The sequence below is a fragment of the Lepidochelys olivacea genome, assembly GCF_965140295.1.
Source record: "Lepidochelys olivacea isolate rLepOli2 genome assembly, chromosome: 1".
NCBI lineage: Eukaryota > Metazoa > Chordata > Testudines > Cheloniidae > Lepidochelys > Lepidochelys olivacea.
Window position 1 is genome coordinate 110,727,058 of NC_140411.1, and position 20,585 is coordinate 110,747,642.

Below are 20,585 nucleotides of genomic sequence, written 5' to 3' on the forward strand. Positions count from 1 at the left end.
TATTAGGAGAGAAAGACCTGGATATATTAGATTCTCTGATCATTTGCTCAGATGCTTTTATTTCTTGGCAGATGCAAAGGTAGTTCTGTCCATGCAGCTGAGAAAATTGAATCTATGTTTGTGCCATTGATTTGACAAACAGTAAAGCAGGGCTTTGAAATGTACTCCCTTTTTTGAGAGAGAAGGAACTGCCTTTTTAAAGATTTGCCAGGGTTTATTAACTACCTTTCTTCTTTTGAGGGAAGCACAGTTGTCAGCTAGAACGGTGCATGTTTTTGACAGGGATGAGACTTCTGGGCAAGTCTAAAACATTCTGAAAATGCCATATGACCCACGTTTAAACTTCTGGAGGTGGAACGGAATCCTTTGCCATTTTTGCAAAGCCTTGATTGGCAGTTGTCTCCATCCTATCTTATTTGATGGCATCCTTTTTGAGCTCTTTGTTTGTCCTGTTACCAGATACTGCAGCCACCTATGAGATAATGTCTATGACTTCTGGGCCAGCTACACAGGTTTGGTTCTTTAAAACTCCCGAATTCTGTGTTTAGCTAGTTGAGGGCCTAGGAATAAGGATTATTGCTTGTTAAAGAGATAAACCTGGTTGAGTCACAAGACAAGAATCACTTGGTGGACAAGGAATTTGTTTCTGATGAGAGAAACTTGGATTTATAGTGACTTGTTACTTGTCATTCTTATTTTTGCACTGTGCATAGTTTTGGGGGTTCCTCATTATGAAAAGAGATCTTGATAAAATGGAGACAATCTAGAGGAGGATGAAAGAAATGATAAAGGTAGGGTGACCATATTTCCCAAAGGGAAAATGGAATAATGTGTGGGGTTAGACCAAGCCTCCCCTCCTGCTGCACAGGGTTATCCCTAGCCACTTGTCCAAGCCTCCCTTCCCCCATGCAGGGCTGGCCTCAGCTGCTTGCCAGAGCCCCATGCAGGGCTGGCCCAAGTCACTTGCCAACAGCAAACTGGACAAATACCCACTTTTGCCAAAAAAAACAAAAACAAAACTCAGGATGGCCAGGACCAGGTTTAACAAAGGGACTGTCCCAGCCAAAATGGAAGATATGGTTACCCTCGATAAAGGGATTAGAAGTTACAAACTATGAAGAGAGATTAAGGGAATTTAATATGTATACGTTTTAGAGAAAAGACCCAGGGGGAATATGATCAAGCTATAAATACCTGAAAGATAACATGGAGAAGAAAATATTTAAGATTGCACAATACAGAGCATAGGCACAGGAGAGAAAAGGAAAAGGTAGACTTTAGGAAACATAGTCTAACCATTGGGTGATGGAATAATTTGCTGAGGGAGTTTGAGGCACTGTCATTAGAGTTGTCCAAAAGTAAATTAGGCAAAACAATTAGGAGATATTGTCAAGGTTCCTCCCCCACTCTGAACTCTAGAGTCCAGATGTGGGGACCTGCATGAAAAACCTCCTAAGCTTATCTTTACCAGCTTAGGTCAAAACTTCCCCAAGGTACAAAATATTCCACCCTTTGTCCTTGGATTGGCCACTACCACCACCAAACTAATACTGGTTACTGGGGAAGAGCTGTTTGGACGCGTCTTTCCCCCCAAAATACTTCCGAAAACCTTGCACCCCACTTCCTGGACAAGGTTTGGTAAAAAGCCTCACCAATTTGCCTAGGTGACTACAGACCCAGACCCTTGGATCTTAAGAACAATGAACAATCCTCCCAACACTTGCACCCCCCCTTTCCTGGGAAATGTTGGATAAAAAGCCTCACCAATTTGCACAGGTGACCACAGACCCAAACCCTTGGATCTGAGAACAATGAAAAAGCATTCAGTTTTCTTACAAGAAGACTTTTAATAAAATAGAAGTAAATAGAAATAAAGAAACCCCTTCTGTAAAATCAGGATGGTAGATACCTTACAGGGTAATTAGATTCAAAACATAGAGAACCCCTCTAGGCAAAACCTTAAGTTACAAAAAAGATACACAGACAGAAATAGTTATTCTATTCAGCACAGTTCTTTTCTCAGCCATTTAAAGAAATCATAATCTAACACGTACCTAGCTAGATTACTTACTAAAAGTTCTAAGACTCCATTCCTGGTCTATCCCTGGCCAAGACAGAATATAGACAGACACACAGACCCTTTGTTTCTCTCCCTCCTCCCAGCTTTTGAAAGTATCTTGTCTCCTCATTGGTCATTTTGGTCAGGTGCCAGCGAGGTTACCTTTAGCTTCTTAACCCTTTACAGGTGAGAGGAACTTTCCCCTGGCCAGGAGGGATTTCAAAGGGGTTTACCCTTCCCTTTATATTTATGACAGATATAATAAACAGTCCACTAATGCAAGAGGGATTAATTTAATGAACCTTTTCAGGCATTTTCTTCTACCGTTGTTTCCTTTTCCAAAGAATTACTTGCTGGGGTTCCTGATCAGTGTGGTGTAGTCTATTATGAAAATGTTCTTGTTTTTAAATTATATTTTTGATTTTCAATAGATATAGAATATACTCAGTGAATGTAATACAGAAACACTAAAACCTTGATTGCTGAAAGATAAGCAAACATGAAAGTAGAAACATTAAGCCTGCAATCATGTCTAATAGAGTATTAGCAAAAACAATAGTTTAAGCACCTTCATTAAGTTTTTACAGACCCTATATTTTAAAAATCTTCAAGGGCTTAGATCTTAGAGTGCTGAAGTTTAGATGTAGAATTCCTTAAAGATTTAACGCGTGGTTTAAACCTTAAATTGGCCTGCTTCATGTCACTTGGCTCCAGATCTAAAGGTGTTGGCATCGGTTATTTTTTATGGTCGTTCCCCAATTGGACGCTGACTTCGCTACAATCTAAACTTTAAATCTGGAAGCTGATTGTGACTAAGTATTTCTAATAATTCAAATTTTCCTGATTCAAGCAAGTCATCCATTTTATTGACTTTTATTTAAATTAGCATAGAGCCCAAAATGTCTTTGGCACTGTACAAACATATGGGAAGGCACAGTCCCTTCCCAAAAGAACTTGATGTCAACATTTCAGGAGTTAAATATTCCAAGGGAAACCTCAAGTACTGTATAATGGAAGAATTATACTTGTGTCTCTAGTGCCATAAGCATGCATGACATACACAGATGACTTAATTTTTTTTTAAAAAGTCACTGCCTAAAGTCATTTATAATCTAATGGGCAATTCTTGTATGGTGCTGAGGCCCCTCAACTCCCATTTATGTTGCAATTCCATACAATATTTTCCCTCCCAGATAGAGATATGTATTCAGGGCCCAATTCTGCCCATCCTTACTCAAGCTGAGCAGTATCTTACTTGGTACATTTTTCCATTGAAATCAGAAGAATTACTTGTGAAGTAAGGTCCTGGTACTGCGAACATTTACGCACATGCAGAACTTTACTCATGTGAGTTGTCCTATTGAAGCTAATGGGACTGCTTACATGTGTGGAGGTATGCTTGTGCTTAAGCATTTGCAGGACTGTGCCTAAGCTACCACTAATTGGCTGTGGAGCACAGACACTTCCGTTTTAAAAAAAATCTTTATTTCAGTCAAGTCTTTCCCCTTTGCAAGCTTCCTTCTTTGCAATGGACTATTAAGAAATCACAGCTGTCTGGTAGACTATGAGCAAAGAAAGTTAGTTAATAATCACTGTTAAATTCCACTGTCTGGTGTTAGCTTTTTGATAACTAGTAAAGCAGAGATGAAGCTTTCCTATAAAGTTTTTCTTGGGATTTCCACTCATGATTTTAAGGCATACGGCCACATTCTCCTCTCACATAAGGATTGATTTTGAAGTGCAAATTGGTGTCAAAGGGAACACTGCATGCACAACAAAGAACAGACTACATCCCATAGTGTGATACCCACTATGTTCCCTGAAATTAGATTGCATTCTTAATTGATGTTTGAATTATGAAAAGTATTTCATTTTTTTTAAATGTCAGAATTTTGGATATTGGTTTGGTTCTGAGCCAGCGAAGGGATTGGGATTTCCAGGTCTTGGTCTTCAGAAATTAAGGACTTGCTCCTACAAGGTACTGAGCACCTCTTGAGAGGTGTTGATCACTCTCCTCTCCCCTTGAGTTCAACTTTCATTGACTTTGGTGGGAGATGGTGGTGCTTAGCATCTTGCAGGATTGGACATTGTAGCAGACATGATTTAAAATACGGTCTTTTTTACTTTCAGGTAAAGACTTTTAATGGTACAATGAATTTTTTATGCGGTCACTATTATCTCTTTACTTTTCTTTTATTGTATACTCTGCATTTTTTATCGTCCGTTACTGAAAATGATAAAGATCATGCAAATCTACTCTGTGTTGTCACACATTTATATCACTGTTACCCTTGTCTTCACTTGCTTTGTTACATCCACTTGTGTCTAAATTTAGGCACTAATCCTGCAATCTAATACAAGTGGCCAGACTGCTACACTTGTATGGACTCCTTTGATTTCAGTGGGACTTCCATTCAACTTAATGGGCCTTTGCACAGGAACAGTGGCTTGCCTGTTTGGATCAGACCACAGGACTAGTGGGCCTTTAGTTGAAAACTCTTTGGAGGCAAGTACCCTCCCTTACACTATATGTTAGTACAGCACTCCAATACAATGGACCTCTGGGTCCTACCTGGGCATGACTGTAATACTACAGAAGTGATAATTCTGAGTGAAGTGCTGAACAGCCGGGCTGCATTCATTTTAGGCTCTGGTTCTAAACCCCTCTCTTTGCAGATTCAGTGTGTTTGAAAGATGCTGTACAACAGGAAGTTGTGTTGCACCGAGCATCATTTCCAAGGCAGGACTTCCTTTCCACGGGGCTCAGGGAAAGTCACCGTTTTTTGAACAAAGGGAGCAAATGCTGCTGTTAGATGTGTCTGTTAGAGGCATCCCCCGGGCAGGGGTGCTGGGCATTGGCTGGCTCCCAGGTGGCGGCTGGGTTAGTCACTGATGGCGCTGCACGCGGAGTTTGTCCATTAGGTAAAGGCAGCCACGGCAGCGAGATTGAATGATTCCTGATTCATACTGTGTGTGTTGCACCCTCGCCTCCGAAGTCGGCCCAGCGCCGCAGGCCGGGGGCTGGGAGCGCAGCCGTGCCCCCGGCCCGTCCCTGCAGGGCTGCGAGGAGAAGCCCCGGGGCGGCTGCCCCGGCCTCGCTCCGGGCTGACCCCAGACTCTGGCTTCGGGGCAGCAGCACCCGGCGCTGCACAGCGATGCGGGGAGGGAGCAGGGGCCCGGCCCGGCACTTTCCTGGGCCCCTCCCCGGCCCGCACGTGATTTCCTGGCTCCGTGTTTACTTCCCGGGTCAAAGCCCCTCCACGGCCCCAGAGCAGCCGCCGCCGCCTGCGGAGGGAGCAGGGGGGTGAGTGGGGCAGGATCAGCCGGGGCGGGCCGCGGGGTCCCCCGCGCTCCCAGCGCAGCCCGCTCACCCAGCGCCTCTTCTCTTGCAGGTTTACCCGGAGCCCCGGACCGAGAGCGAGTGTCTGAGCAACATCCGCGAGTTCCTGCGCGGCTGCGGCGCCTCCCTCCGCCTGGAGGTGAGTCTGGGCAGGGCAGGGCAGGGCAGGGGGGCCTGGGCACGCAGTCTTTTGTGGTTTCCCTGGGGCCCCTTGAGTCCTCTGGGCAAGTTGCAGAGGGTGTTCCCTTTCCCTTCTTGGGGTTAACTTTCCTGCCTCCCGGGGGGCTGGAGCAATTTGTACAGTGGGGGTGCTGAGAGCCATTGAACCAAACTGTAAACCCTGGATCTGAGGGAAACCACGTCAAGCCAGGGGGTGTGGTAGCACCCCCTGCACCCCTAGTTCCAGCACCTATGCCTGAAGTGATTTATGTTGGATTTTCTGGCCCTGGGGGGTTTCCTAGAGCTACTGCTGGGGTCCTCGGAGCTGCCCTGTGGCCCCAGGAGGCGGGGGAGCCATTGAACAGTGATCTGAAAAGGGTTGCTGTTTGCGTAAGGGGAAGTGGGGGCTGTTGGTAGCCTCTGAAGGTAAAACTGATCTGTAAAAGATGACGAATGTGGTGGTGCTGCTGTCTTCTCTTGAGTCCATGCTGAACAAATAACCCAGCGTGATGCTGGAGGGCACTTTGAAGGGTTTTTGGGTGAGACGTTACCTCAAGTCTCTGATTTCATGTGGTCATTCAAGATCCCACTGGCCAGATTCTGATCTGACAGGTTTTGTTTTTCCTACTTAAATTTACTCTCCAAACTGAGTTGCTTAAATTCCTGATCTGCTCCTGTTCTCAGGTATTTATTGTAGCTGAGTGCTCTGTTGGGGTATTCATTCCATCACAGAGGTTGCTGCACTTCAGTGGTGGATAGGGTAAACTTTGTGTATAGTTAGGGTCCTACCAAATTCACGGCTATGAAAAACACATCACAGACCATGAAATCTGGTCTCCCCCTGTGAAATCTGGTCTTTTGTGTGCTTTTACCCTATATTATACAGATTTCATGGAGGAGACCAGAGTTTCTCGAATTGGGGGTCCAGTTCTGCAGGCAGCAGTGCAAAGCTAAGGGTGGCAATACCATACCATGCCATCCTTACTTCTGTGCTGCTGCCCGCAGAGCTGGGTCCGCAGAGCTGGGCTCCCGGCCAGCAGCCACCGCTCTCCAGCTGCCCAGCTCTGAAGGTAGCGCGGCTGCCAGCAGCAGTGCAGAAGTAAGGGTAGCAGTACTGCAACCTCCCTACAATAACCTTGTGACCCCCCCCCATTTCCTTTTTGGGTCAGGACCCCTACAATTACAACACCCTGAAATTTCAGATTTAAATAGCTGAAATTATGAAATTTACGATTTTTAAAATGCTATGACTGTGAAATTGATCAAAATGGACCATGAATTGGGTAGGACCCTATAGTTCATGATTCATTTTAAATGTGTATAATGCATAGGCTCCTATGCGATTAAAAACACTGTGTAAGTACACAATTTTTAAATGTAAGAGTTTATTAGAAGTGAGTGCTCATAGCCAGTTTACAGAAGCAGTTAAAATCATATTGTATCTGACTCTAAACAGTATTTAGAGGCTCAGAGTAGGCCCTGTGGTGCCTTTCCTAAAGCAGGAGAATTTCCTTTGGTGACGTTTCACGTTGTTTAAACTGTGATCTTGGATAGACAAAGGGAACACTAACTTCTGAGGAAGAAACAAGACAAGAAGTATTGAGGAGTGTGGGAGCGTCCTATTTCATTACCTATAAAAGAGAATGGGAGGGATATTTGCAGAAAGTTGCTGAAATTCCGTTCAGTGTCTTGATGTGAATTGGTTATTGCTTCATTGACGTGTAGATATAAAGTTTATTTTGGCAGGTGAAAAGATCCTGTGTGTAGTGTTTCAATGTTTCTATTCAAGTTGTATTAATTTTGTTTACAAAAACTGCTTTTAGATGATGACTTTGTCATATAGGATTTTATTCAGTAAAAGTCCAGTGAGATTTTTTTTTTGATATGTATAATGTAATAAACTCTTAAGGAACCACTGTCTAACATTTTAAAAAGTATTTTATCTAAAACCTTATTAAATTATCATGGGCATTTTCTATATTTCCTTTCCTGTCATTGTGGATTATCAGGATGTTTGCACATCATTTGTAGGGTTTGCTATATAACCAATCCAAGGTGCTTTCTGACTTCTTCAGTAATGTTAAAAATTTAGTGTTCATGTGACATCACCATGGGTTGAAAAATCTCCTTAGTCCTGGTGACTGAGAAGCTTGCCTTAGCAATTGTGGGGACCTGCAGTAGTTACCTATAATTTAAACTTTCTTTAGGAAAAAAGTTTTTATCCCATATGGTTATAAAGAATAGCTGCTGAATGTAAATCAATGCAGTGCTGTCTTCATTATGCAGTGTCTGTGGTGCTGCTCATAGCTTTGCCAAGCAGCAACAGAATGCAATTAGCAAGCCCCTGGTCAGTTTTGCTGCTGTTGTTCAGAACCCTTGAGGCATCAGTGAAACTTACAAGAATCATGTTAATTTCTGTGTTTCAGCTTGGAAAAAGTTATTAATAAAGACAGGGTTTAGAGCTCTATTGCCCACCTCTCAACCCTCTGGTAGAGGGAGAGAGATGGAAGCTCTTTAAGTTTATCAGCCAGAAGGGGTTGTACAAGGTGAAGTATTACGTTTTTGGACAGTAATAAGTATTCAATATTGTCCTCCTTTTCCAGTAGCTGACATCTCTTTAGGGCAGTGCCCATAATGTCTGTTACAGAAAGGCTCAGTGATTAGCCCAAGGTAACACAGGAAGTTGGTGGAAGAGGGAATTGAACCCAGGTCTTCCACATCCTAGGTTTGTTCCTTAACCACTGGACTCTCTTCCTTTCATGGAGTGCAGTTGTGAATTTCCCACTCATCTTTTGTATCTATTTAAAGCAAGCAGGAGTTTTAATTTTTTTGTGCTCTGGACATATTATTTTGCAATGTATCTGTAAACTCCACGTGAAGAAAAAACATAGGGGGTTGGGAGGAAACTAAAAGAAAATGAATTTCTAAATCTGAATTTAGAATGGGACCCTGCTTGTGCAGTAGGTCAGCCATGTCACACCTGCTAGGCTAATGAGACTCTGCTCACCAAGTTTTTTTCCAGTAAAATAAAGAACAAGAGGTGCAGGACTCTCTTCCAGTTCACCATAATACAGTGCAAAGATTCTAAAACAGACAAGAAAGGGCCCAGAAATTGCAGAGGGTCCTTCATATTAATCTTCCTGGGAGCAAGGGCAGGTTTTTTGGACTTGGAGCCAGAGCTCACAGAGGAGAAAGCTCAGAATCAGTTTTTCTTTTGCGAAGGCATATTTTGAAACCAGTGTGCAGACTTTATATTTCTCCAGTTGAGCTCCTGAAAGGGGAAGCATGGGAGGAAGCGGAAAAGGGGAGTGATTCCACCCAGAAATAAATATTTCCTGATTTATACTTCCAAAAAGTGCATACAACTCTCAAGTCTGGTTAAAGAAATGGAAAGTGTGCATTTAAAACAACAATAAACAAGTAAAGCCACTGTAGCAATCCATGCATTTGCTTCTTCCACATCGTGGCCAAAGCCACACATGCATAATCAGACTCCTTCTGACCTAGAATGGCACTGTGGGCACTAAGATCTCTGGTCTGGGAGCCTTCTTTGAGAAAGGTTTCCTTATCAGTGGCTTTGTGGGACATTGTTTGGGAGAGGGGATTTACAGTAAGAGCAATGAGTATAACTCTTGTGTCACAACATCAGCCCTGCCTAAGGCCATGGAAAACCAATCCCCAGGCAAAGAAGGCACTGGTTACCACTAACCAGGCTCTTCAGGAGGGAGACTTTTCAGTGACTAGAGAGAGCTGCCATGGAAACCTTTAAATAAAAATAAACTTTTAAAATAAAAACTAAGGAGGTTTTTGTAGCTCAAAAGGAAATATAGACCCTCTTACTCTTGATCCAGGTAAGGTTTGCAAGAGGGATAACCAAATAGATGACTTAATATACTGAGTGGCATCAGAGATAGAGAAGATACTACAGGAAAACCATCTGCATCCTTCAAGCATGCAGGTTGACTCTGTATGATTCCCCAAATATGGGGCAAGTGGCCAGAAATCTTGAAGTGTTGGATCAATAATATGTTTAAAAATAAATAAAAAAATCATAGGTAGAGATATACCCAGCCAGGTTTGCACTTCAGAATTAAATGCAACTACAGAGCCCAGGTGATTGATATCCCCTTCTTCCTCCAACCAGTTGAAACACAGAAGTATGAAGACAGCAGTATAACTGCTTCAGACTGGGGTAAATCAAGGAATCCCAGGAATCAAGAAGGCGTAAGATTCTGTTCCATCCTCCTCTTATTGTCCGTGTGTTCCAAAGACAGGGGAACACTCAACCAGATGTTTTGAACACATTCCTCCAGAAGCCACAGTTCAGCATGGAGGACCTAAATTCCACCAAAGCAGCAATTCCCCAAAGGAAGACTTCAATTTCTCTATTAACAGATCTGAAAGGAACCTTTCTACAAATTATTATATGAATCTCCCATAAGATATATCTCTGCTTCCCATGCAACTGACAATGCTATTGGTATGCTGCTTTACCGCCTCTCTAAGGGTATTTCCCAAAGTGCTAGTTAACGTGTTTTATTTGGGAGGAAAAGGGTTAATGTCTATCAATTCTAAGCTGACCTGCTTATTGGCACTTTTCCTGCAAAAGGTCCACGAAGGAGCCACCATGCAGCCCAGATTCTATTCTGGAATAACATGGATGTGGCGACCCCACTGGGAGCTGAATGACTTCACGCAGTTGATATTACTTAGCAATCTATGAAAACTGATATCAACGGACAGATTTCAGAAGCTGGTGGTCACAAGTCATAATATAATGTAATATTATTTTCCAGTGATATCTCTCAGGGTGCTTTTTGCCTTGGATCAGAATGATTGTCCCGTGCTCTGTCTCTTGATTTGGCTAGCTGGAGTGTAACTGCAACCAAACTCAGTGAGTACAGTGACTCAAGTCAGAATATTTCAACATGAGCAAAGATGCAAAACCAATTGACCCAATTTTGAGAACGTTAATGAAGATGGTAAAGAGTCGTAGGTGCAGAAATTGCAAAGCAAAAGTGAGCAGGAAGGCTGTATGAGGAAACGTTTTGCGAAATGCAGTGGAACAACAAAGACATGAGAACCACTGACTTTAGCTAAATGTACGTGAGTATTACAATCAGTCTCTGCGAATGAAAGTACTGGTAATACCTGCATTGCCATTACCAACTACATCAAAAGAGAGCTGGATCTCGGTCAGCTAAAGAAAACGAGGAGGAAACTGAACTGAAACAAAAGGTTTGAAAATTGCAGCTTTTTTTTATGGCTGTAATATTCCCTTTTCCATTATTGAGGATCCAGGAGTGGGTGGGTGAGGTTCATTGTGCCTTCAGTGTGCAGGAGGTCAGACTAGATGACCACAGTGGTCCCTTTTGACCTTAAAGTCTATGAAGGTGAGCCAACTTTTCAAGCATAGATCAGTTGCCTAAAGCCCAGGCAACAAAGCACCCAGTCGAAAGCAGGTAGCAGGTGAACTGTTAGATGCGGTTACTGATGGCTTAAAGGTGGAAGCACGCAACAAATTACATGGAAAAGCAGTTAGATTAATACAAGATGGCTGAGTAATGTGCATCATGACCCAGTGACAGTTAATGGTGGCTTATGTCTCCACAGTTGATAGTAGAAGCAATAAGGAGACTGGAAAGTACTGTGCTACACTGGCAAGAGAAGCCAAAGCATTAGCCAATGAACAGTATGGTTGTGGTATTAAGAACTACCTGACAGACAACGAGAAAAAAATCCAAAGTGATTTGGAACAAGAGAATGACACTTTGGCTACGTATGGATATTATGACAAAGTTCCTCCTCTGCCTTGGTGGGTCCTGCGCTTATTGGTGGATTTGCTCACCTCAGAGGTTCACAGAAGCCCTCAGTTTGGCCACTTTCATGGCTCAAATCTGCCGTTCACTCAGTTAGCCTCATCACTGGCCAGTCTGGGGAAAAGGAAGAACAACAATCCCCGCAGTCTCTGCTGATCCACCTAGTGGATCGGGGACCAGGCCAGAGACCTCTGGTGGAACCCACAGTCCAGGTCAACTCCTCTTGTGTCTGACCAGAAGTTAGGAGGATTTGGGGGGAACCCGGGCCCACCCTCTACTCCAGGTTCCAGCCCATGGCCCTGTGGATTGCAGCTGTCTACAATGGCTCCTGTAACAGCTATGTGACAGCTACAACTCCCTGGGCTATTTCCCCATGGCCTCCTCCCAACACCTTCTTTATTCTCATCACAGGACCTTCCTCCTGATGTCTGATGATGCTTGTACTTCTTGGTCTTCCCATAGTACGCCGTCTCACTCTCAGCTTCTTGCTCCTCGCATGCACACCACAAACTGAAGTGAGCTCCTTTTTAAACTCAGGTGCCCTGATTAGCCTGCCTATCTTAATTGATTCTGGCAGCTTCTTGATTGGCTGCAGGTGTTCTAATCAGCCTGTCTGCCTTAATTGTTTCCAGAAAGTTCCTGATTGTTCTGCAACCTTCCCTGTTAAGGAGCCGGAATCGTTCTTCACTCGCTCCTGAGCTATTTGCTTTCCTTTCTTTCCTAAAGCCCCCCGGCCCGGATTTTTCACACTTTTCCTTTTGCTTAGTTTCCCCCCCCGCGTTTGGGCCGGACGCTTTGTTTTTTTGGTTTTGTTTTTTCCCGTTTTTTTGAGCTGCGTTAGTGTGCTGGCCGGTCGCCAGCACCCCCCCCCCCCCCGATGCCTGCTTTTGGACTTTGCTTCTTGCTTACTTGAAACCCCCGGAGGAGGGGGGGAGGACTGCCAACCTGCTGTCCGGAGAGGGGAGTGGACCCCCCCAGACCCAGCTGTTTTGCTTTTTGCCTGGACTTTTTCCGAGAGCCTTGGGACAGAGCCAACAGCTGTAGCAGACGCCAGAGGCCGGAGTACTCCCGGGCAGCTATGAATCATCGTGGAGAGAGGCCGTAAGACTGAGGGATTTCTTTTGAATTTCTACCCTCGGGGGGGGGAGTTGACTGCATTTCAGCTGCGCCTGCAGCGGCACAGGGGTGTAGCAGGGAGCTACCCCCAGATCCATCGGTGCCCCCAACCCCCCCCACCACTATTACAACTATCACGGCCCCCGCTGCTTCGTCCCTGCTGGCAATCTGCCATCTGCCTTCGGATCCAGCTGTTTGCTTTGGACTTTGCCTTTTGGACCAGGCATAACAACCAACCAAGCGAGACTCTTTGGACACTTGTGGTGGGCTGTCCTTCCCCCACCCCCCCCCCCGGATTGTTTACCCCATAGCCTACCCCTACTACCGGACCCCGATTCTTGCCCCCCCCCCTCCCAGTGTTTCCCTGTCTCTCCCTGCTTACAATGGCAGAGAAGGAGGGACGCAAGGCCCCTCCACCGAAATTGGTTGCCCCTTCCCCATCTACCCTCCTGCCCACCCCTCAAGATTTCCCCACCGCCTCCATTGTTAGAACCCCTGCCACCGCCACCGCTGGGGCATCGGCAGTGGGAGGCACCGGGGCGATTACTACTGCTGCTCTGGTTCCTGCCCCACTAGATTCTAGAAACCCCCCCCCAGTTAGACGGAAAAATCGAAGCGGGCCAAAAGGGAAGGGCCCCGCTAATGCCGCTGGACCCTCCGTGGCAGAGGCCGCCCCCACCACAGTGGCCTCGTCATCGATTGCGGCACCCCTCCCAGCTGTTCCCTCCACCAGCTCTGCGACCATCCCTCCCCCGGCCCCCAGGACGTATGCCCGGGTGGCGACAGGCCCCCCCTCACCTGCCGCCTCCTCATCTCGCCCTCCCACTGCCTCCGCTGCCATTACTAGTAGTCGGGGCCCTTTTCCCGCCCTGACCAGGAAGCACGGTGTTCGTTGCCTCCTAGTACCCGCCTCGCCCCACGTGGAGGCATACGTGCAGGCGTTGGCGAAAGTGGTAGGACCCATGGCCATTGTGGCGGCCTCCAAGATGTATGGGAAGGTCGTTCTCTTTCTGGCCTCGGAGACTGCCGCCCAGGAGGCGGTGGAGAAGGGCCTAGTGGTGGGGGGGGTGTTTCTCCCCCTGGAACCGCTAGAAGATCTGGGCGTTCGCTTCGTCCTCACCTCCGTTCCTCCCTTTTTACCTAATGTTGCCCTGTTACCTGCTCTTTCTGCCCTGGGGAAGCTTGTTTCTGTTATTAGCCCTCTCCCGTTAGGCTGCAAGGACCCCGCCCTCCGTCACGTTCTATCGTTCCGCCGGCAAGTGCAGATTTTACTGCCGGCGGGGGTGCGTGACGGAGAGGCGCTCGAGGGGTCCTTCCTAGTTCCCTACCAGGAAGCCCGCTATAGGGTCTTTTATTCCACCGGAGAGGCCCGGTGCTACCTCTGCCGCTCGGCAGGGCATGTCCGCAGGGACTGCCCTTTGGCCCGGGGGAGAGGGGCACCTGAGACCCCCGAGACCCGGCGGGATATCGGCCCTGTTGTTGCCGACACCCCTGGCCACCCGGCACCCGACACCACCCCCCCTCCCACCCGATCCACCGCTGCCCCCGTCCGGGCCCAAGAGGCACCCCTCCAACAACGCCCGGGCGACCACGGGGGTCCCACTCTTGCCGTAACCACCTCGGCAGAGCCTATGGAGGGGGGTGTGGCACAGCTTTTACCGGGTGCAGGAGAGGGCTCGCCCCAAGGAGAACCCCCCGCCCCTAATGCTGCCTTACCGCTACCCCCCCAAACCCCTGAACCTCTGCCTCCGCGCCCCGCTCCGTCCCCTGCTACTCCACCCCCGGACGACGCCATGGAGGGCTGGACTGTAGTCCAGGGGAAGCGAGGCAAGCGGAGGGCTCGAGCTCCGCTGCATTCATCTGACGCGGAAGCCCCCCGGAAGACCAGGAAGGGAGGTACCGACCCTGAGCCTCCCGCCTCGACCACGAGTGAGATCCATTCGCTGGTGTCGGGAGGTGAAGATAGACCAGCATTGGAGGGTGGAATCCCCCCTCCGCGGGGGACCCTCCCCTCCGAAGCCCCGGGGGAAGCCCCTTCTACCCAGATACCACCTGAACTCCCAACGAACCCCGATGTGACCGCCGAGGCGGGCCCTAGCGGAGAGGCCCCTGGGGTGGTGGGAGTCGGCCTCTCCTCTGTGTACGCAGAGATTGAAGCCCTGGATTTGACCCCGGTCACCCAGGGAGGGGATGATTTACTGCCGGCCGGCCTCGATTTGGGCAATCTCACCCCAGGCCCCCTCTCCCCATGCCCTTTCCCCCTGACTGCCTTTCCGGGTGAGCACCCCACGGAAAGTGGTTTACCGCCTGGGGCCATGGCTGCCACGACCACCCCGGAGCCAGTACCTAGCATTCCTCGGAGCCCCCTCCCTTGCCCCTTCACCCCCGACCCTGCTCGGGAGGCGCCTTCTTTTCGCTGTGCGCCTCCTGAAGCCCAGGGCCTTACCTCTGCCCCTGCCCCCACCCCTATTCCGGTTCAGTCTCCCTCCTCCTGCAAGGCTACCGCCGCCCCTGGGGTTATTTCTTTTCCGCCTTTTGCAGATTCCCCCCAGGGAGCAGTCTTTATGTTTTCTAGTTGCGACTCCCCAGGAGTTGCACCTTTCCCCCTGCCATCTCCGTCCGCCCCAAGGCACGAGATGGAGTTAGTAACCCCAGCCTGTCAGACACCCCGTCGGCGGTCCGCACCCTGCCTACCCGCCTTAGCGGACCACGAAGCTGCATCAAAAGCCCCACCAGGGACTGCTCTGGGAGTTGTAACCCTACCCCCCCATGAGCTGCAGCATGCATTACGGGAGTTCTTGAAACGATGCCGTGGTGCCCGCGATAGGGCACAGCTGGCTCTCCAGCAATGGGGGGACTTTGATCGACTCCTTCGGGCCGCGAGAGCCCTTATGAGGGAGGGTAGAGGGCAAGGGAAGGGCGGTGCCGCGGCCTACGAGCGGGCCCGCAGCTTCCGGAAAGAGTTACTTACTCACGGGATGGGACACGGGTTGCTACGTGACCCGCCGGGGGCCATGAGTACCCCCACCCCTGGGAACTCCCCACCCCCCCAGCCCTCCGCATGACACCTCTCACCATTGTAACCCTGAACACCAGGGGCTGTAGGATGGCTCTCCGCAGGTCCCAGGTGCTCTCCTACCTTCGGGAGGGGAGGTACTCTGTGGTTTTCCTGCAGGAGACCCACACGGACCCAACCGCCGAGGATAGGTGGCGGCTGGAATGGGGGGACGGGGTATACTTTAGCCACTGCACGGCTTGGCAAGCTGGAGTGGCGACCCTGTTCTCCCCCACCCTGCGGCCCGAGGTGCTCGGAGTCACTGAGGCCGTGCCGGGCCACTTGTTGCACCTCCGAGTTCGTTTGGAGGGGCTCGTGGTCAATTTTGTTAATATCTATGCCCCGCAAGTGAGCTCACAGCGGCCGCAATTTTACCAGCAGGTGTCCGAATTTCTCGACACCCTGGATTCACACGAGTGCCTGATCCTGGGAGGGGACTTTAACACCACCCTCGAGGAACGGGACCGCTCGGGGGCCGAGCCGAGCCCGGCCGCCGCGACCATTCTTCGAGACATAGTCGACTATCACTCCCTAGTGGACGTCTGGCGTGACCATCACCCAGATGATACTTCCACGTTTACCTTCGTTCGGGTGGAGGCCCGTCGGTCGCACCGCTCTCGGTTAGACCGTATTTATCTATCCCGTCTCCATCTTTCACAGGCCCACTCCTCCACCATTCGGCCGGCCCCTTTTTCCGACCATCATTTGGTTGCCGTCACGGTCTCCCTCCGTGCAGAGGGACCGGGGCCGGCTTACTGGCATTTTAACAACAGCCTGTTGGAGGACGAGAGCTTTGTGATGTCCTTCCGGGAGTTTTGGCTGGCCTGGCGGGAGCAGTGGCGTGCCTTTCCCTCGGTGCGGCGCTGGTGGGATTTAGGGAAGGTGCGCGCCAAGCTCTTCTGCCGCAACTACACTCGGGGCACCAGCCGACGGAGAAATGCGGCGATAGAGCAGTTGGAACGGGAGGTCTTAGAGCTAGAGAGGCGCCTGGCCGCCAGCCCCGGGGACCCGTCCCTCTGCGGAGCGTGCCGGGAGAAGCGGGAGGAACTTCGAGCCCTCGAGGACCACCGGGCCCGAGGTGCCTTTGTCCGGTCCCGCATCCGCCTCCTTCAGGAGATGGATCGCGGCTCCCGCTTCTTCTACGCCCTGGAGAAAACGAGGGGGGCCAAAAAACACGTCACCTGCCTTCTAGCGGAAGACGGCACCCCCCTCACGGATCCGGAGGAGATGTGTGGGAGGGCCCGTGACTTCTACGCAAACCTTTTCTCCCCGGATCCGACCGATCCTGGCGCTTGCGGGGTGCTCTGGGAGGAACTCCCCACGGTCAGCGTGGGCGACCGAGACCGGCTAGAGCTGCCTCTCACCCTGGCCGAGTTCTCGGAAGCCCTCCGTCGCATGCCCACCAATAAATCTCCGGGCATGGACGGGCTGACCGTGGAGTTTTACCGCGCGTTCTGGGACATCCTTGGCCCAGACCTAGTCACTGTCTGGGCTGAGTCCTTGCAGGGCGGGGTCCTCCCTCTCTCGTGCAGACGAGCGGTGCTCGCCTTGCTGCCGAAGAAGGGGGACCTCCGCGACTTACGAAACTGGCGTCCCCTCTCACTCCTTAGCACGGATTATAAAATCGTAGCGAAAGCAATCTCGCTGCGGCTAGGGTCCGTGATGGCGGACGTGATTCACCCAGACCAGACCTATACTGTCCCGGGTCGCAGCATTTTTGACAACCTCTTTTTAGTCCGAGACCTTTTGGAACTCGGGCGGAGAGACGGTCTGTCGTTCGCCCTCCTGTCTCTCGATCAGGAGAAGGCGTTCGATAGGGTAGATCATGGGTACCTCCTGAGCACCCTGCGAGCGTTTGGATTCGGACCTCAGTTTGTGAGTTTTCTCCGGGTGCTGTACGCCTCCGCGGAGTGTCTGGTTAGGCTCAACTGGACCCTGACCGAACCGGTCAGCTTCGGGCGAGGGGTGCGGCAGGGGTGTCCCCTCTCAGGCCAGCTGTACGCTCTCGCGATCGAGCCTTTCCTCTGTCTCCTCCGCAGGAGGTTGACGGGGTTGGTGCTGCGGGAGCCGGAGCTGCGGCTGGTCCTGTCGGCGTACGCCGATGACGTCCTCCTCGTGGTCCAGGACCCGGGCGACTTGGCGCGAGTGGAGGCATGCCAAGCCATCTTTTCGGCAGCCTCCTCCGCCCGAGTCAACTGGGTCAAGAGCTCTGGCTTGGCGGTGGGGGGCTGGCGGCAGGTAAGCCCCCTCCCACCCGCGCTTCAGACCATCCGGTGGAGTGCCGGCCCTCTGCTCTATCTCGGCGTTTACCTTTCTGCCACGCACCCTTCTCCGCCGGAGAACTGGCAAAATTTGGAAGGCGGCGTGATTGAGCGGATCAGGAAATGGACGAGGCTACTCCGATGTCTCTCCCTTCGGGGGAGAGCACTGGTGCTTAACCAACTAGTCCTGTCCACGCTCTGGTACCGGCTCAACACCCTAGCCCCGGCCCCGGGTTTCCTGTCCCACCTCCGGAGATTGATTCTGGAGTTCTTTTGGTCAGGATTGCACTGGGCCCCTGTTGGAGTTCTCCACTTGCCCCTGAAGGAAGGAGGGCAGGGCCTGAAGTGTCTGTACACTCAGGTCCGCGTTTTCCGCCTCCAGGCCCTGCAGAGGCTCCTTTATAGTGTAGGTAGTTCGCCGTGGAGCATATTGGCGCATGCCTTTTTACGCCGCTTCCATGGGCTCCGCTATGACCGACAGCTCTTTTATCTTTGTCCGAGAGGTTTTCCGCGAGACCTCTCCGGGCTGCCGGATTTCTACCAGGACCTCCTCCGGGCCTGGAAACTGTTTTCAACGACCAGGTCCGTGGCGGCCATCGTGGGGGCAGATCTCCTCACGGAGCCCCTGCTACACAACCCCCAACTTTGTGTGCAGGCGGCGGAGTCCCGCACGGTGCGCCAGAGGTTGGTCCTGGCGGGAGTTACGAGGGTCGGGGACCTCCTGGACTACGACCGGGGGGACTGGCTGGATCCCCTGACGCTCGCTCGACGCATGGGGCTCTCCAGCCTTCGCACCCCCCGGCGCGTGCTTCAGGAGGTGGAGGCCGCTCTGACCCCCGCCGCTCGGGCTTATGTTAGCCGAGCCTTGTGCGAGGGCGCGCCCCGCCCATCCCTTACCCCAGGCCCGCCGGACCTTTCCATCGGGCCCCTACTCTGTCGATCCCAACACACCCCTCATCCTTTCACTGCGAGCCGGCTGCATGAACTGCAACCGGTCGGTTTTCAAGTTGCATCACGGAAATATCTATATACACTCACGCTCCATACCCTTCATGCCCGCACCCTGGTGTCCCGCCCCGATACAAAGTGGCGAGATCTCTTACCACCTTTGGAGGGTGAGCAACCTCGGTGGGCCAGCCTGTACTCCACCTTGGTCCCGAGGCCCGTCGGGGACATCAGTTGGCGGCTCCTTCACGGGGCTGTGAGCACGGGCGTGTTTTTGACACGTTTTACCTCCCTTCCGGAGACTTGCCCTTTTTGCAACGTGAGGGAAACCCTGGCGCACGTCTATTTAGAGTGTGCCAGATTGCAGCCTCTTTTTCGGCTCCTCACAAATATTCTTTTGCGCTTTTGGCTTCATTTTTCTCCCCACCTCTTTATCTATACACTCCCCATCCGTGGCCCCACCAAGTCGCGGGATCTCCTGGTTAGCCTCCTCCTAGCCTTGGCTAAAACAGCCATTTATAAGACCAGAGAGCGGAGGTTGGCTCATGAGGCGTCCTGCGATTGTGAGGCCGTTTTCCGACTCTCAGTACATTCACGTATCCGGGCGGAGTTCCTCTGGGCAGCGTCCACCGACTCCCTTGACACCTTCGAGGAGCGGTGGGCGCTGTCCGGGGTTCTCTGCTCGGTGACCCCGTCCGGTTCCCTCCGTCTGACCCTCTGATTGAGGGAAAGAGCGAGAGCCGCCAGTCACAGCCGTTAGTTGCTGTGAATACCATCATTACTGTCTTCTAGGAGGGGTCCTATAATACATGGGTGTACCTCCCTCCCTCCCAACCACCCACCCCGCAGCCGTGCCCATCTTGTCGGGCACTCTCAGGAGAGGGAGGGTCGGTGACCCTGGGCGCGGCACTAGGTAACTCGAGAGGGTGGAAGACCACGAGTGTCGAGGAAGCCCCCCCGCTCTAGGCCACCAGGTAACTCAGGAGGGTGGAAGACCACGAGTGTCGAGGAAGCCCCCCCGCTCTGGGCCTGGGCTAACCTGAACACCTCTCCCTCCTGAAAGCTGTTGTGTTATACCTTATGATTGCGTTGTTTTGTTGCTAAGTTTTTTTTTTATCCTTTTGTATTCTTTGTAACTGTTACAAATAAATTTCCTTTCTGTTTCAAAAAAAAAAAAAAAAAAAAAAAACCTTCCCTGTTACCTTACCCAGGGAAAAGGGACCTACTTAACCTGGGGCTAATATATCTGCCTTCGATCACTCTCCCGTAGTCTGTCCAGGGTTCTCTGCTCGGTGTCCCTGTCTGGTTTCCTTCGTTTGACCTTTTGACCACATTCCTGTCCCTGTTTGTTTTATTAGTTGTCCCCCATGTTCAATTGGTTTCCAGGTCCTGTGCATCCTCCTCTTAGGCTGTGGGGGGATCCTTTAGCAGTGGGCGGGTGGGATCCAGTAGGATCACTCTCCTGTAGCCATCTGGCCTAACCCTGTCATTACATTGCAGTTCTGGTCTTCATTTGTACAAACCTAAATTAACTTCCTAATCTACTGCCTTATGTAGTCACAATTTGAGTATATAACTAAAACTTAAGTGTAATGTGGTGTACATTGATGATGGTAAGCGCCCCCAGTGATCCACCAGCACTTGCATAACCCTGGAAGGGTACTCTTTTCAGTTTATGTACTCACTGGGAAAATGGGGTTGTGCCAGGATAGGGACATGTATCCCATCTGTCACCCAACCACAGTTCAGGAGCCCCATTGCTCCAAATCTATCTTCTGTTTCCTGCATATTGCTGAGAATCGCAGTCCGATGCGGCTGTGTATGCTTGATG

At 50.5% G+C, this 20,585-nt stretch overlaps 1 protein-coding gene across 4 annotated transcripts in view; it reads left to right on the forward strand.

Annotated features, from left to right (window-relative positions):
- The window catches only part of ARHGEF7 (Rho guanine nucleotide exchange factor 7), a 202,299-nt gene that overhangs the window by 23,097 nt on the left and 158,617 nt on the right, over positions 1 to 20,585 (forward strand). For 3 of the 4 annotated variants that reach the window (XM_084638282.1, XM_084638279.1, XM_084638278.1), the window contains exon 2: positions 5,452 to 5,538. In XM_084638282.1, coding sequence (XP_084494408.1) covers positions 5,452 to 5,538 — 87 coding nt within the window. Of the gene's footprint in view, positions 1 to 5,311; positions 5,364 to 5,451; positions 5,539 to 20,585 lie in introns of those variants that run through there. The other variant, XM_084638281.1, reaches the window with a different exon arrangement.